General features: G+C 42.5%; 1 protein-coding gene across 1 annotated transcript in view; it reads left to right on the forward strand.

The window, feature by feature from the left end:
* The window catches only part of magi3a (membrane associated guanylate kinase, WW and PDZ domain containing 3a), a 145,539-nt gene extending 127,712 nt beyond the window's left edge, over window positions 1-17,827 (forward strand). The window contains 14 exon segments of the mRNA XM_051949170.1: window positions 238-438; window positions 2,025-2,651; window positions 4,491-4,522; window positions 5,839-6,103; window positions 7,022-7,116; window positions 7,387-7,579; window positions 9,028-9,243; window positions 10,103-10,288; window positions 10,399-10,492; window positions 11,689-11,752; window positions 11,954-12,091; window positions 13,292-13,430; window positions 14,741-14,931; window positions 14,934-17,827. Coding sequence (XP_051805130.1) covers window positions 238-438; window positions 2,025-2,651; window positions 4,491-4,522; window positions 5,839-6,103; window positions 7,022-7,116; window positions 7,387-7,579; window positions 9,028-9,243; window positions 10,103-10,288; window positions 10,399-10,492; window positions 11,689-11,752; window positions 11,954-12,091; window positions 13,292-13,430; window positions 14,741-14,931; window positions 14,934-15,749 — 3,257 coding nt within the window. The 3' untranslated portion in view covers window positions 15,750-17,827.
* Window positions 17,828-18,419: the final 592 nt, after the last annotated feature.

Below are 18,419 nucleotides of genomic sequence, written 5' to 3' on the forward strand. Positions count from 1 at the left end.
TTCAAATATGAGCCGCTTTCATCTGCAGATGAACCACTTCTGTGATTAAAATTCAAGTTTGACACAAAAGATGATTTTTATATCTGTTTATTTGTAGACTAGAAATGTGTGACATGTTCCAGCAGGTGAACAGAAGCAGTTAAGTGTTCAGTTCTTTGTATAATTAGGGTGTTAAAGATTATTTTTAAGCACTTCTAGTCAGGCTTTTCTTCTGTTTTTGCACCGTCATCTCTACAGCAGAGGAGCCTGGCAGGGGAGCGCGGGGCTTCACGCGAGATCCGTCTCAGTTGCAGGGCTCCATCCTGCAGACAGCACTTAGAAAAAGCCCCCAGGGATTTGGGTTCACCATTATTGGAGGAGACCGACCCGACGAGTTCCTTCAGGTCAAAAACGTCCTTCCAGACGGGCCCGCCGCGCATGACAACAAGATCGCCTCTGGTAACGTTCCCGCCAGATATAATATTTATAAATGTGCACTCCAGTATCTGGTTTAGCAGTTCCAGGCCATTTTACAGTAAATGACCATAATGCAACGTAATACAAGGAGGAATTTCTTTGTGGCAGGAAAAGTCAAAGGTTTGTATAACTTGTGTAAACAAAACATAATCCAGTGGCACACGGTTTACATGACATGTATGTTTATTCACACACCCAAACCTGGCATCTGCACACATTTTGTAGAAAATACAGTTTTATGTACCCTGAGTACACACAAACAACCACATTTAGAGAAAACGCACAGGATAGGACCTTCACTCTGAATGTCACATGGCTTGATCAAGCAAAGACAAATGTTTAAAGGCAGGATTCAGCGGAGCAGCTCCAAAAATAGGATATCAGGAATGAAGCACGTGTTCACTTTGCGGTTGATGCACAGATTTTTATGTGCAAACATACAATAGAGATTTAATCAGGCTGTATACTGGTTGTCTTTTCATGCCTGGAGTGCGATAAGCCTGCTTATGTGAAGAATGTGCATGCAGTGTTCAGCGGCGTACATGTAGCTCTGCCCGTCTGTTTACTAAAGAGTCACTGCTGCTCACTTTATTCGTTTCCTTGCGTAAGTGGTTCAGTAAATCCTCCTTCATTGTATATATAAATACTGTGATCACATGCGTGGCTATTGTAGTCATTCGAATTGCTGTGAGATGCCTTAGGGTTCACATTACAGTAGTATTGATCGCTGTACCACGTCTGCTGCTGAGAATCAACTTGAACGTGAAACAGAGTAATTATTTTCTATGTTTCATTTCCCTCGAGAGGGAGGATAATTGATAATACCAAAAGATGAATGTAATTAATTTCATTGGATTTTAATAGCAAGCACTAGACTGTAGCAACTTCATGCAGCTTTCTTCTGTATTTCTGACTATACTGCTGTAGCATTTACTTACACCAAATGTAGAAAATTTGAGCTTTCTGAGTCTCTTATCTTTTTTGGATGCTTAGTTTATAGATAAGCCATTAGAGTAACAGGTAGTGGTTTCGAGCAGGCAACACACTGGGGCCCATTTCAAGAGTGAAACCTTGGCTGCACTTGCTAGGGGAGAGTATTGATTGTGTAGGTGGGCTGGAGCCTCCTCTGGGCTTTTAGCCAGCTAGCCAGTCAGCAATTCAGCCGCTTATCCAGGCCTATATCTCAGCCAGGCCAGGGGTGATGAGAGACTACCCCTTACAGGGAGATGAAAGGAGGGTAAAGAAAACAGCATGTCAGTGATCTCGTTCTATTTTCTGTTCCCTCACTCTCTCTCCTTTCTCATTAACGGCTTTGAATATCGAAGACCTAAATGCAGATTGTACTTATGTGTGTGTAGATTCTCAGTCATCCAGGTCAGGGTGATCACGAGAGCTTTAGTTGAAAGCAACTGGACTTTGTTTCACCCCACATCTAAAAGCCTAATTCAGTTCTACTTCTGCAGTCCAGTTTAAAAAAATGTTATTTTAATTGTCGTGATGTCTGTCAGTGACATTCGTGGATCTTTGCATTTGCTCAGATATCTAACAGCTGTCTGTTCCCCTTTCAGGTGATGTGATTGTGGACATCAATGGCACATGTGTGCTAGGGAAGACACATGCTGACGTTGTGCAGATGTTCCAGTCCATCCCCATCAACCAGTATGTGGACATGGTCCTGTGTCGGGGATACCCTCTGCCAGAGGACTCCAGCAGTAGCGAGGAGGCATCAGGAGGCGTCGGCACTTCCAAGGACACGTCTCCGTCTCCCTCCACCTCCACACCACAGGATCCTCATTACACCATCCCAGATGGAGGGAGCCTTCCCCGGCAGACTGCTGCAGTGCCCCCTATGACCAACGGCGGGCGCCACCACCACCATCCCCACCAACACCACCATCACCTTCCTCACGCCCTGAACCAAGAAGGCCCTGATCCCACGCTGTTACAGCCGGAGCTGGTGAGTGTGCCCTTGGTGAAAGGCCCAGGAGGGTTTGGCTTTGCCATTGCAGACTGCCCCCTGGGACAGAAGGTGAAGATGATCCTGGATGCCCAGTGGTGCCGCGGCTTGTTGAAGGGCGATGTTATCAAGGAGATCAACAGACAGAATGTGCAGACGTTGAGCCACTCCCAGGTGGTGGACATCCTCAAAGACCTGCCTGTGGGCAGTGAAGTCAACGTGCTGGTGCTGAGAGGAGGTGAGTGTGCAAAAATCAAAGATCACATTGCTGCTGCTGTCAGGAGAGCTGGCGCTATTGAGCTCATCTTCAGAAGCGTGTCACAGGTGGTGAGTTCACAGTGCTGATGCTGTGACATCTCTGTTGTTTAATCTCCGCTGTCTATATTAATCTACTGTGGTTACTGTGCAGACAGCAAACAGGTGTTAGTGCCCAGATATAGTCTGTTGGTTTAGTCCCACGCTTCTTGAATCATTTTAATCCCCACACAGCTTTGTGTCACCAGTAGTCTTTTTGGCCTTCTTATTTTCTCTTTTGCTCAAAAAATAGTGAGCAAAACAACAGAGGTGAATAGCCTGCTTGAATTTGAAATTAATTAAGAGAAAGTGAGACGGCAACATGGTTCAACCTTGTAAACTGTAGAAGGCGTGAGATTTATTGTAGCAGGTATTGTGTGTGTTTTTTTAAACTATGTTTTATAAATAACAGGATGGATTGTGGTGTTCTGTATGTATTGCTTGCACACACCGACTCTCCCAATGTTAAATAAAGCAATTTCACGCTCTAGTCCACACCAACTCTGCATCATCCACTATGCACCTTCCCAAGCAGGGAGGAAGTCATGCTTAGTCACATGGTGAGCTGTGCTGGGAAGGTGCAAAGAGATGGCAGTTTTGGTGATTCACTTACTGCCTAGAGAGAAAGAGAGGGAAGGAAAGACAGGAGAGATGGAGCATGGTGGATAATCATTGCCCTTCTTCTTACTTCATGCTTTCACGGATTTGAAGGGCTTGTTCCTTTTTGCCTTTACTGCAGTGCAGTAGCCTAGATTCAAGAGATCAGTGTTGCACCCACATATCAGATGTACTCAGCTGGGTTCTGCTCTAAGCTCCAGGGCCTTGTTGTGTGTGTTGTTGCGCCCTCTCGATATGCATTTTTTAATGGCACATATGCATATGCAGGGTGTGTGTTGCTGCTTAACAAGAGTAGGAGATCACAGCTTTTCAGGACTAAAAGGAGCAATGCTACAGGGCCTCCCTCAGGTCACTTATATGCTGGGATTAGGTTAGGCTTTACTCCTAGCCAGAGGCTAGAACTCCCCTCTGATGACAACAGCAGAGAAAAATGAAACAGGAAATTATTTGGCCCTACTCCCTGTTCTGGATTTAAATCTGGAAATGAGACAAAGTGCCCTTGCCCATTTGATATGCACCACAGTCAGTGTCTAAAATGTGACATGATAAGGACCCATCAGCGGGGAGTTACTGTTGGTACACTTAGGTTATTAATATTTTAAAAGAAAACAATGTTTTTTCTAAACCTCGACCAGTAAACATTCTTTGAAACATTCTGTTTATTTAATTGATTTAACGGCATTTAAAATCTGAAAAGCCTCAGAGTGAGAGTATTTGCAGTGTTCTAGTAACAGCTGGAAGATTTAACCCAGAGACTTGCATGTTTTCCCATGGCTTAGGTCAGCTCTGTCTCCCAACCCTGGGTTACATGTAAACTAGTTTTGCTGCTGGAGTCTACTGCCCCCTACTGGTTGAAACACACTCTTGCTCAGACTGTAATCTGACCGTGACTGTCAGAGAGAAATGCAGTGCAAGGTATTCGAAAGAAAAAAACTTCTACAAAACCTTGAGGCAAGTTCGCTAAGTGACTAAGTGGAGAATACGAGTCCGCATAAGAAGTGGGAGAGGATTTATCGTGACGCTTCACCACTTAAGACCAATAGGTCAGCGGAGTGAAGAAAAATACAAAGCACACTTCATCCTTAAAGCCTTTAAGCCAAATATTTGATAGCAGATGTTTGTTGTTGTTTTCTTAATGGTGTGACTTCTCCCTCTCTGCCCACAGGTCAGACATCTCCTGTGAAATCCCTAAAACCAGTAAGTCGAGGCAAATTTTGGTCCTTTTGTACGATGATCAAAGAATGCACTGCTGCTGAATTATTAAACAGAAATGGTTTTAACTTTGTCTTGGTTACCCACAAGCAAAACTGAGTGTGTGCCGTGGTAGATGTTGCTAGCTACATTATTCAGGGAGCCCACATTAGCCAGGCTGTTATTTCTGGAACTGCATGTGGGTAAATATGCTGGCTCCTGGCAAACAGCAACTTAACATCCCTCCGCATATGGGTGTTTAAGACGATATGCCATGTTCAACAGCTTGTTCCTGTGCTGCTCCTCCATGCTGCACTCTTAAAATAGAGAGGAGCTGAGGCAGCAACAGGCTTACTCATACTGTTCTATTGCCTAAACACAGAATTGTTTTGTGTGAATGCACTGTTTTTCAAAATTAAGACCACTGCAGTAGTTTTGGCATGCCATTCTGGAGGGTTCACAGCTCAAGTGATTATTTTTCCTACAGTAGCTACCTTCCTATTTTAGATACACAATGCCTGTTAAAAAAAAAAAAGTATTCACTCCTCTTGGAAGTTTTCCATTTTTGAAAATATATTTTCAGCATTGAATCACGGTCAGTATACTCCATTCTTCTTTGCAAAACAACCCCAGCACATTTACCTTGTTGTCCCTGAAACATTTCTGTATACCTTCGACTGTTTGCTTCGGGTAATTTTCCTGCTGGAAAACAAATCTTCACCCAAGTTGCAGTTCTTTTACAGACGGCATCAGGTTTTCCTCCATACTTTGCCGCATTCATTACAGCCTCTGCCTTTACAAGCCCCTCTAGGGCCTGCAGCTAAAAGTCATCCCCACATCATGATGCTGCCACCACCATGCTTCATGGTGTGTTTGTAATCATGTGTACTGTTTGGTGCCCACCAAACATAGTATCTAGCCTGATGGCCAAAAAGCTCAGCAAATACTTCTGCAATCACTTAATTTACATTTAATATTTTAATTAATTTCCATTACTTTGTAAAAATGTGCTTTGATTTTGATATTAAAGTCTCTTTTTTTGTATTTTTTGTCAAAAATCAAATTTAGTCGACCATAATTCAATGTCGAAAAGCAGTAAAAGCGCAAAGTCGCTTGAATAAAAATCATAGAATATGTCACACTATATATTATTTACAAAATATACAAATAGTAAATGATGATAGTTAATATTGTTGCAATGTTCTTAAAAATAAGTAATAAATAAGTAATTACTTTTGCAGATGTTTTGCGTTATAATAACCATCCACCTGAGGTCAGACTTTACCTTCCTGTGTATGAATGCACTTGTTTCTGTGTCGCAGTGCACAGCTCCCATGTCCCATACCGTATCGCAGCCTACGCCTCACCAGACGCCTCATCCCGTACCGCAGCAGCTGTCCCATCCGAGCTCCCAGCCCATCATACAGCAGCAGCGACAGGAAATGATCAGCAGCACAGAGACCCTCAGTCAGCCGGAGATGCAACCCAGTCCGCTGTCTTTCCCTGCCAACACCCTGCGCTCATCTTCACCCAAACCGGACGCATCTGAGCTCTACCTCAAGTCCAGGGCCATTTTAGACAGCAAGCGTAAGTGTTCATGGGTAGTTTTTTTTAGCCCTCATTGGTTTTGCTGAAACAAAAAAATCCGTTTCCCACTTTTCAATATCATTGTGTGTGCAGAAATTTGCCATTAATGTTTTGTTTTTGTGTCTGTTGTCACTGAGATGCCTGTCACATGATACCAGAGGCTTAAAATATGCTGAAAAATACAGTCTTCTGTTGACTTTTCTACAATTTTTGAGGCCTCTGACATTTGTATAGTTTGATGTGGGCCAAGTATTGTAAGCCAAGTTTCACATTTTATATATATATAGATGATATATGCATCCTTATGGGGTTCTACAAATAAGTCCATGTCAAAATAGCAAAAACTGGAACGCTGGCTTTCACTACTTGCCACACATCAAATTGTACGGATCTTATAGGGCTCAAAAATTGGTGAAATACCACCCTTGTTAGAAAATCTTGGGACAGTAGTTAAAATGTGGCTTGTACTGGAGCCATCCAATCATTTGTATCTGCTGGAATAAAAACTGTATGTGTCCTCACCAAATTTCATGATTGCAGGAGATTTGTTTTTGGAGATATTACCTTTTAAAATGGCATCATTTTTTTGATGGCAAAAATTCTCAGGTCAGCCAAAATGTCTTCCAAAGCTTATTTTTGGGTTTCAAATAACAAATCAGTACACTCTGAGACAGACTGGCCCTATTGTGAAATCAGGTAATTGAATGTAATTTACAGCATTTAATCTGAGAACGGAAAGCAGAAGATCTCTGTTATATATAAGAAATATTTGAATTTTTAAGCACTCTGTGGACTTGACTGAAGGCATTGAACCTCTGCATTATATGGTATGGAGACATAACACATCATTCACATGTTTTATGTCTGTTTTTTTATGTTGCAGTTTCTTACAGCTTCTCTTTTCTCTCCTCTCCGCAGCTCCTAATACCAAGGACCTGGATGTGTTCATCAAAAGGAACCAGGAATCAGGCTTCGGCTTCAGAGTCCTTGGAGGCGAGGGACCAGATCAGCCGGTGTGTAGCAGCCCTGTTGCCTTCAGCCATTTAAAACCAGGCTCAGCAGGCAGCTGAAATCCTAGAAAACAGCAGTTTGCTAGTATCTGAGGAATTTGAACTATATTCATTTGTTCAAATAGTAGCTAAAAGCTGTCGGATGATGGACAGATAGGCTGTCAAATATTCAACTGAGAGGATTTCAGCTGTTTATTTACCGTGACGCCAGTCAATCTGCATGCTCAGATCAGTGTGCTTAGCTGTCTCTCTTACATCCTCTTACTTCCACAGGTGTACATCGGTGCCATTGTTCCACTTGGTGCAGCTGAGAAGGACGGGCGCCTGCGGGCAGGAGATGAGCTGCTTTGTATAGATGGTGTGCCAGTCAAGGGCAAATCCCACAAGCAAGTGCTGGAGCTCATGACCAATGCCGCCCGCAATGGCCAAGTCATGCTCACAGTCCGCAGGAAACTAGCACACACAGGTGGGTCTGCTCTTCAGTAATCATCCCTACATGTCTGACAGGGCACTTAAAGCGTGGCTTCCTCGCTTACTCCTTTGGTTTGGATCAGTATGCTAGAGGAGAAACCTCGGAGCAAAGGCTTTGATGTGGGATTTTTTCAGTAATCCTTAAATTTGTTCTGGGTGACTTACTCACTGAATAAATGAAGTATGATTTTGAAAAAAAGAAGAAAAAAAGACAACTTTTAGGTTGCTATTCTATGCATGCATTTCCCTGAAAAGAAAAATAAAGTTTTGAAAGCGGTGCAGTTACTTTAATCACAGCAAAGTGAATTGAAATTTCTATCCTTACCCAAAACAGGAAAAACCAAACATGGAAAAAAGAAACAGAAGATTGTTTGCTCTCTGTTTATCTGTCAAGGCTGATCTGAGCTGTGTGTAGGGCAGCAAAGATTAGATCAGCTGGTGGAGTTGATTTACATCTCAAAGGATGAAAAAAAAGAGAGAATATGCTGAGTTTTCTGTTTCAACAGCACATAACCCTGCCGCATTCAGGCTTGTTTACCCCCACAAATAGCCACTCCACGAATAGTACAAGCACTTTTTGAAATTACTTTGGATTTGATGTATTGCTGCAACAGCTTTGATCACGATGCAGAAATTAAGCATCAGTCATGTAAGGGTTTATGCTTTCAAAGCAGGGCTTTAGAAAGAGATTCCCTGATGCAGGCTTACAAAATAGGGACTCAGCAAAACAAACACACAATGAAGAGGCACCGAGATAGATCAGCGTGTCTTATGAATAACAAATTGTAAAGGTGTTTTATCTCAAGTGTAAAGCTGACAATATTTAATGTTTGAAACAAATGCAGCAAAAAGCCTGTCTTCAGTTAAGATGCTGCTTTGGATCTCACAATCGGAGACATTTTGACAAGTAATTGTGGATTTATATTTACAGCGCCCTCCATACTTATTGGCACCCCTGGTTAAGATGTGTTGAAAACCTTAAATTCAATTTTTATTGTAGAAGCATACTTTCACACTAAAAATTGTCGAACAAATGTATTATAGGAGAAGATTAGGTGCTGTTCTGTTGGCAAAAGGAGGTTGTACAAAGTATTAACATCAGGGGTGCTAATAATTGTGGCACACATGTTTTGATGTAAAATAATTATTTCTTAATGTGTAATATTTTTTTCCCACTGAATAAATGCACTTAAATTGAAGGCTGGATTTTCCTCTTTTTTCATTGTGGTTCTATATTATTTAGAAAAAAAGCTGAATTTATTAGAAGCTAAAGAACACATCTTAACCAGGGGTGCCAATAATTATGGAGGGCGCTGTATGTTAGTCATTAGCTTGTGTGTTGCCCTGTTTAGGACAAATCCATTCTCGTATATTGGTAATATCAATTAAAAATATTGCTATAGTTATGGAGAGCTGGTTCTCATACTTGTGTGTTTTCATCAGATGGGGGTGCAGAAGATGAGAGCAGCCAGCAGCCTCATCAGGTCGCCTCCGCTCTGGTCAACAGCTCCCCCAAGATGCCTCGTGTTGAGGTGTCAAACACCGTCCAGCCCGGCCAGTCCTCCCGGCTAGAGTGCTTCGACGTTACTCTGCACCGCAAAGACAATGAAGGATTTGGGTTTGTTATCCTCACGTCAAAGAACAAACCCCCACCTGGAGGTTAGGAAAACATAAAAACCTGAATATTGGTATTGATCAATGAAATAAACAGCTTGTGATTCAAGTACAGTGTTCTCCAGTTTATTTAAAAAACGCAAAAGTTTGCGGTTCATTGGTTTTTAGCCGTGGTAGTGGGTACCTCTCGGAAATGAAACATTTCAACAACTAGTGGATGAATTGGCATTAAATCTGTTTAAAGTCATACATTTAAGGGCCATTCAACATTAATTTTTTTGGATTTGATGATCAGAACTTTTCATATCAGGCCAAATTTTTAATTGTCAACCATTTAACCACTTAAGCTGATGAGCAAAAACCTGCAAAACTAATGCCATTCCCATCAGTATCAGCTGTAGTTTGCATTAAGTGCCAATTAGCAAGGTGCTAAACTAAGATGGGGAAAGTACAGCTTTTTAAATAGGATCATTATTCTTTACACATGTCAGATTGTTTAAACCATTCACTATGTACATTTTAACATTCTCAAGTAATTCTTTTTTTCTCTTAATCTTTCTGTCTGTTTATCTTGTAAAGCGTCTTTGAGTGACCAAAAAAAGCGCTATATAAATTCGATGTATTATTACTATTATTATTATTAATAATAATAATAATTACTTGTACATTCCAGCACACTGTAATAATTTCAGTTACATTTAAAATTCCTCAGATTTGCTTTATTTCTTATTTGTCTTGTAACACTGTCTAATATACAGCACATCACGTAACAGTCTTTCCGTGTTCATCACACCTTTTTGTTCATTACTCTTGTCCTATTGTCTTCATGTTTGTCTTGTTAAACCAGTGCAGCATACACATGCAAAACAACAGGCTGTCATTCCTCTTTCTTTCTCTGTTCCAGTTATACCTCACAAAATTGGTCGTATTATTGAAGGCAGCCCTACTGACCGTATAGGTCAGATGAAGGTAGGAGACCGGATCTCGGCCGTCAACGGTCGCTCCATCATGGAACTGTCACACAACGATATCGTCCAGCTTATCAAGGACGCCGGAAATTCCGTCACCCTCACTGTTGTGCCTGAAGACGGTAGGCTGGCACACTCCTCACTTCTGTTTGGCTTATTTCTGAAGAAAATGCCAGGCATGTTTCCTGGGAATTAGATCATGTGAATGTCCATGCACTTTGTATATTTACAGACAGTGCTCCTCCATCTGGAACAAATTCTGCCAAGCAGAGCCCTTCAGCGCAACATCGAGCCGTAGGCCAACAGCCTCCCAGCTATCCAGACAGGTACATAAGTACACACATACTAGCATGCAGGCACAAGCTTTCACACATGCAGCTTGTCAGCATCTACATTAAATACTCCACTGGAGAATACAGGTTCTGCCACTTGAACTGTAAATTCTCTCTCTCTCAAAGCGCCTCTGGTTTTGTGCTACAGTGTGGTCCATTATCATCTCCTGTGACCTGAACACTCCTTGTTATCCAAAAAGACAGAAAATCCCCCTTTGGTCACTCTTTGGATGGTGAAGCAGAGAAAAAGAGACAGATTAATATGGAGTCTTGCTTCCCCTTTGATCTTCCTTTTTAAATGAGATTACCTATGTCAGAATTTATAATCCATTGCAGCAGCGGCAGTTCCCCACCATGACTTGTCGCCCTCACCCGCTCTGTTTCGTTGCCTATCGGAATGCTTCTCCTCATTTAGCCTGTTCTCCGTTCCTCAGCGGCTTCATTTAATCGCCAGCACATGCTTTGGGTCAGTCCGGCCTTAGATCCGAGTCGAGCCTGTCAGCTTGGCGGCGTAAAGTGCGTAAACTCCTTTCAGTGCTAGACCCTTTAGATAGTGTGTCAGCACAGTTAAGTTCCCACAAAGGCATTGTAATGAGCTCGGCGAAGCATTAAAGTATGTGCCTGCTATCTGTCACACAGCAACACAGCTGTTTGAGGGATTCACATTCTTCTATGGTGTGTAGTATAAAGAAACCGACAGAAAAGGAGCCTCATGCTGCTGTGATAAAGGCGTGGCAATGTGTGTGGATCACACTGGACACAGCAAAGTAGGAGAAGAATGAGACTCCTTAGCTATTCTCTGCTCACTGTCCCTACAATGAAGTGGATCTATACTTTAAAAGAAATGCTAACATGACACATAATGTATAGGCTGCACGCTGAATTTTAATGTATGCCCACCTCACTTTTAAATTAGTCACAGGCCTTGAACAGCAATTTTTGGTTGTTACTATGTTAAAATATATAGTATTGTTAATAAATGATAACAAATTTACATACAATCATTGTGTGAATTGTTTGTACTGGTTGATGTTAATATCGCTGTTGAAACTGTCTGTCTTCCAATAAGAGCATGCCACATTTTTTTTCATTTTGTTTTCTCATCTCAAGTAAAGACACTGTGCCACTTTGTAACAGAACATCCGTGTATGGTGTGTCACATTATAATGTGTTTGTGGTTCTCTCTGGAGTAGGAACGGTGACTCGGACGCGAGGAGAGAGATGGGAACTCTCATCGCATCAGGCCCCAAGCAGGTGAGCCAGAAGCCAAAATTTCTCACTTCACAGAAAATTCTGTCAATAGTTTTGTCAATCTGCTCTGGTGACAACTGATCACAGGAACCTTTTCTTCTTCATTTATGTCAACAAATTTTCCAGATTTATCTCCAGGCTGCTATTGATTATGCATGTACTGCTTCAGTCTTAAAAGCTCATATTTTTCTCTGGGAACAACAGGGTTGCTTTGTGGTGGAGCTGGAACGCAGCCAGCGGGGCTTCGGCTTCAGTCTGAGAGGAGGGAAGGAGTATAACATGGGCCTGTTCATCCTGCGACTGGCCGAGGATGGGCCGGCTCTTAAAGACGGCAGGATACATGTGAGTTATCTTACTTGTCTATCTCTGTCCTCTTAATCAAGTAGATCATACCAATTTTAAGCACATGGTACAAAAGGTTGCAACTGAGGACTCTGTTATTTAAAATCAAGACAGCTGCTCCTTTCAACACCCAATAAAAGGGATCATATATAATGTCTGTCATATTATTATTCTTTGTTTGGTTTTGGAGCTACAGCTTTCATCATTTTGGATTTTGAAGGATGTCAACTATAGTATAATAAAGTATACTTGTATAAGCTGGTGGCTAAGTTGTGTCTCATATAACTGTCCCACTGTTGCAGGGAAAGGATGATATGTGGAGCAACATTTGCAAGCAAAACTATAATTCAAACAACAGACATTGACTCAATGCATTATATTTATGCACAGCTTTTTAAATGGGATTATCATCCTCTGTGCTCCATTGTTTACACCAAATACTATGGGGATTTGCAGATTCTTAAGCAAATATTTCCCACATTCCTGCAAACTAGTTTTTTATGTTCTTATTATTTAATGTCTGTTGACTTGTAACTTTTACTTTATTTTCAAAACATCTGCTTTTTGCTTGGACACCTTCAGCATACAGTTCTTCAGAAACTCTCCCTCGGTAAATGGCCTGATTTGGCTATCTCTTCTGCCACAATAAAGCTTGATTTCACAGCAGCTTCACTTTGTGTTTTCGCTCTGGTGAGAAACATCTGCTGAGATGTCAGATTCTTCTTTAATTCTTCTACTTTCTGTAGCGTCTGGTCTGCATGCAGGTTTTTCGGCTTGTCCTGATGTTTTGTGTGCCATCTTAGATTAAATTCCTTAATTACAGCCACATTAGCTCCACAAATAAGACACACGGCTTTACCGGCAATGTCAATATACATAAACTCAGCCTCCCATCGCTTTGAAAGGCTCTGTTTTCAGAATCAACTTTTCTTTTCGCCATTGTTAAGGGCTAGTTTTGACGTTACAATAGGGTTGCAGACAATAACAGACGCGGAAATGTTCCCAGGTAACCTATCATCCGGCAGGGCAGCTGTTGCGCTGCATTATGGGATCTGTAGTTTGTGTGTTATCAGCACTTCATATCATCGGGCCATTAATAACAATAATAATAAATCAATGTAAAATGATCTGGCGGACTGAATATGGCCCGCGGGCCTTGAGTTTGACACGTGGTATAAATGGACCATATCTGCATCACAGGTTGGAGATCAGATTGTGGAGATCAACGGCGAGGCCACGCAGGGCATCACACACACTCGGGCCATTGAGCTGATCCAAGCAGGAGGCAGTAAAGTTCACCTGCTGCTCCGACCTGGCCAGGGCTTGGTCCCGGATCACAGTGAGTTACTGCTGAGAACCGCATGCACCTTGTCGCCACTGCATACACATCTACACAGTAGCATTGTTAACCGTGCATATATAGAAGCTCTCGAATGGAAATGCCTGATAGCAGGGTGCTGACTTTCTTTATTCTCATGCATGTGTTGCAAGCTTCTCTCTCGACCTTTCTCTCCTCTCATTCTATCTCACTACTTCTATCTTGATCTACCTCTCTTGTGCTGTTTATCTGCCTTGCTTTATCTGTTTTCTGCACCGGCACGGCTGTCTTTTTCTACCTATTTATCTCTTCCTCCTATAGGTCTGAACTCTTCTTCCACCCTGTGCTTCTACATGAAACCAGAGCATCACTAAAGGCCTCACTGCTTTTCTTGGTCTGTCCCTAATAACCTTGGTAAACCTTGTACTCCTCCTACTTTTGCCTTTGACCTCCCCCTTTCCAAGTGATTCATCTCCCAGATTGAAGTGTTGTTCTTTACCCCTAACTTCATCCCCATGGTGAAATGGAGATAGATCAGTTGTTTGTGTCTCGGTGAGCACCTAATGAATGATAAGCAGACACTTCTCTGGTGGGCTGAACTAAAGCAGTGAGTCCTAGAAGAATGAACAGACCTGCAGGAGCGCTGGGAGGCTTCAGAGCCCCGCAAGTTATTTTCTAGGGGTATTGCAAAACCTAGGATGCCACTGAACACACACCTCATCCTTAGTGTGAGTGAAGATGGAGACCTGGAGAACAGTCCTCAACCAGATATTGATCAGTAAGTGACAAGTGGTTAAAAAAGGATCTGTGTGCATTCACTGGCATCAACCTTTCAATTCAAAGACCGAGTCAGAATGAATTTCTATGAGTTGTTGCTCCTAGAAATCCGAAAGCTCATTTCAGCACCGCTAAGTCCATCACTCTTCTTTTTTCTCTCTCTGGTTTTTCCGCTGCATATATCTGCTCTCAACACAGCTGTGCAGTTTCTTATCAGCTCAGGGGAAAATTGAAACGTCAGTGCTGGGTGAACTCTCGCACCTTTTCATTGATGCCTGTGCCATCAGCTGATACATATCTCAAGCAAGGCAAATATTCAGAGGGTTATATTACATCGGGTTATTACAGAAGGCGAGCTAGCTGGAAAACATCTTTTCTCCCAATATGAAGGTATCGAGCTGCTGTTGCATGACATGTTTAAATATCTTTAATTTTGTGCAAAATATCTCCTACAAGGGATATTTTAGCTTCTGCAGTTTCTTTAAATAGATAGGGTTTTTTTTTTTTTTTGCTCCACTGGAGTGTTTTCTTACTCTCTGCTGCTTGTTTCTCAGGTTCAAAGGACAAAGTAACCATTCCAACCTCAAGCTTTCCCAGACTCTCTGTATCCGACGGACAGTCATCTCCAGCTTCTCCATCCTCCGTCTCCCTCTCTACCTCGGAACTGTCCCCATCTTCACCCAAAATATCCGCCCCTGATGAGTTCTCTGGGGGGACGGCAGGGTATCCTGGTCCCCTGCTGCTGGGCAGGAGCATGGTAGGCAGGCCAACAGATCTAGAGGACAGCAGCTCTCTGACCACAACCACAAGCGTACCACCAGCCCCAGTGCCCAGGCCAGGAAAACAAGCAGAAGTGACTCCAAGTCTGGTAGTCCCAGAAGGGCCGCTGAAGGCTGGATGGATCATGTGGCGCGCTCCCAGAGCCCACGAAAGCAAGAGCGAGGCCACAGTGGATCCTTGGAGGACATGAGCAAGGAAAGAAAAGCCCAAGGGCAGAGGGACCACCACTCCTCCAGTCCAAGGAAGGGGTCCAAGAGGGAAAACGACCCTGCTGGGCCTTTGAGGAACCTGGAGGAGCCTCAGAGCCCCAGGCGCCCTGCTGGCCAGCAGCCCCACGTTGCCTCCGGAGAAGAGAAAGACTGGAGGTACAAGGAGGAGGATGCACCTTACTGGCAGGAGAGGGGGGCCAAGGAGAGTGGAGACAAAAGCGGGGGGACCGGTGAACGCCACAGAAAAGGCAAAAGGGCCGAGCAAGAGGCAGCGGCGCAAAAATCCTACTCCCAAGTGCACAGGGAGAGGTCGGGGTCGGATGCTGATAGTGGCACGCTAGGCCGAAGGAGTGGAAGAGAGAAGGGGGATAAGGAATATCGAGAGAGCAAGTACCCGGGGCCAGCCGAGGATGGGATCAGAAAGGACCCTAGAGGTTCAAGTAGCAGCATCCAGGACCCCAGCTGCAACGGGACCACTGCCAGTAAGAAGGCTCCTATCACCCCTGGCCCGTGGAAAGTCCCCAGTTCTGCGAAGATCCAATCCCAAGTGGATACAACGTATGCAGATGTTTAAAATCCTGCTGGGACTCTGCATATATGAAGAGAAAGCTGAGCCTGTGAAATATGGACATTCAGAATGGAAGGATGTTTTTTCTTAGACATTTATGACATAGCAGATCACTGTGTAACCAGCAACATAGCTTCTCATTGCTTTTTTTTTTCACCCGGTTTGCCTCGATCAGTTTGCATCAAGCTGTTGATGTCTGATCTGACATTGTGCTCGTACCTACATAAGTATTCGTACTGTACAATGATGTGTGTGTAACAGATGGGCTCTGAGTGTGATTTTCTTTTTTGTTGTTGTTGTTGTTTGTCTAGAAGTGACACTGAAGTCTATTTTGTGCCAATCAGAGACTCCGGTTACAAAGAAGCTGCTCCTAATTGCACTCACTGTGAGACTGGTTGTGGGTAATTGGATGAACTGCTCTCCCTGTCTACCCACCTCAATGAAGGATCCTGCTTTTTCTTTCACTTTTGAAGGTTTGAAGGAATATTCATGCAATCACACAGCTTATCTTCCAGGCAAGATTGGTTCACTGTTGCTGTCACGAATGGATGAAGGAAGGAGAAAAAAAAAGTGAGACTGGTGAGTTTCTCTTAAAACATGTCCGAAAACTGTGTCTTTTAAGTTCTGCGAGAACCTGACCAGAGTTGTGAATTGTGTATGTGTGTGTGTGTGTGTGACTGCATTCATACACATGAAGACATGAATCCTATTAGCTTATCACAAGGTGGGCAGACTACCCTGGAGCTTTATATGCATCAATCAACAGACCAGATACTTGTGGTTATAGTTCTAATGTTTGTTACATGTGTGTTAATAATAAAGCATAATGTAATTTATTGAAATTATATGTAAACAAAACAGTTAGTACACATATCCATGCTGAGTCATTTCACTTTTGATGTGAAAATGTGTAGATAAGCATCACCATCCAAAATAACACTATTAAAAACTGCAATCTATACGTTGATTTTCATGGTCTGTAAACAGTCACATGAGCCTGATTCATAATGTTGTTGACTGTTAGCAGTTCTGTATTTTAGGTCCTCTGGCTTTGTGTGTATGTATACAAGCTGAATGGTAGGCCTTTGTATTTTAGATATTGCTGTAGCATCGACTATATTCAATCTGAAACGTATATTATTTAACAAAGTGATTACACATATATTGGCACATACTTTAGATGAGTTGAAATAACAGAGCCTGATTGTAAGACGTGAGAACTCTGCCTTCAGCTTACTTAAAACTTTAAGAGATATTTGTATTTTTATCACCAGAAATGTAGGCACAAAAACAATATATTTCTTCATCTTCGGATCCCCGAATCTATTTTTAATCATAGTTTCGATTTAGGACACGATCCCTAATATAAGTAGTGTGGTATGGGTGTTTTTTGCATAATTGTTATTCGTTATGCCGTGTCACTTTTGCGTCATCAACAAAGCCAGAAGCTCAAAGAAATCAGCAAATCCTCCGCACGAGGAGGAAAAGTCGGGCCGCCCTGCTTCTTTGGGAGTCTGATTTGAAGTGATGCTATCAGGTTTAATGAAATACATTAATTGGGATCACTTGTACCCTGCTCTGAAGACAAAATGTAGCGTTTCAATGTTTCCACTGTGGAGTACAGAGACATCTAGTGGTGTATTCACTGCTCTTCACAAACTAGCCATTGCCTCGACCCTCATCAGCCTGCCTGTTCAAGGATGTAAACAAGTAACGCATGCATCTGTTGGTCTGCAGGACCACTTAATAATTTATTGTCCACTTTATTGTTGATAAGTTGGGCTACTGTGTTATTTACTGTCCATGCCATTACCATGTATGATACTGTGGCCTTGCGTTGCTCCGACATGTTAAAAGAGAAAAGTCTTTTAGTTTTGACATCATAGTAGTTGTAAATGTCTATAAATTGTACAGCACCTGTATAAATATTTGCCTTCATGCAGAAAAAAAAATCCTCTGTAAATCGTTTCATTATTTTTTTAAGGGAACTGAGAGGAAATGATATAAAATGGGTGAAATGAAATAATTTGGTCATGGCATTCTGTTCATGCACTGATAAATAAAGGTTTACTGATTTAACATGACTGACCGATTCTGTTCTATTTTAATTTTTTTAAATATGTATTTCCTATATTCTGGTGAATTCTGGTACCAGGTGACAAGGAAATGCAGCATCCATCCATCCATCCTCTGTACACCGTTTTGTCCTCTCTAGGGTCGCGGGGGGTGCTGGAGCCTATCCCAGCTGACTCGGGCGAAGGCAGGGGACACCCTGGACAGGTCGCCAGTCTGTCACAGGGCTACATATACAGACAAACAATCACACTCACATTCATACCTACAGGCAATTTAGAGTTATCAATTAACCTCAGCATATTTTTGGACTGTGGGAGGAAGCCGGAGTACCCGGAGAAAACCCACGCATGCACAGGGAGAACATGCAAACTCCATCCAGAAAGATCCCAGGCCCACCCCAGGAGTTGAACCGGGGATCTTCTTGCTGCAAGGCGAAAGTGCTAACCACTACTGCACTGTGCAGCCCGAAATGCAGCATGTGATATTTTATTAAAATTTGTCCATTCTTTTTTTAACACAGGAGAATAAACATTTGTCTAATTTAATATTACACCTACTGATGTGAATCTATGCTTATATCTACAAGTTTCATGTTCCTCT

This window comes from Acanthochromis polyacanthus, chromosome 6 (genome assembly GCF_021347895.1).
Source record: "Acanthochromis polyacanthus isolate Apoly-LR-REF ecotype Palm Island chromosome 6, KAUST_Apoly_ChrSc, whole genome shotgun sequence".
In the NCBI taxonomy this organism is placed as follows: Eukaryota; Metazoa; Chordata; class Actinopteri; family Pomacentridae; genus Acanthochromis; species Acanthochromis polyacanthus.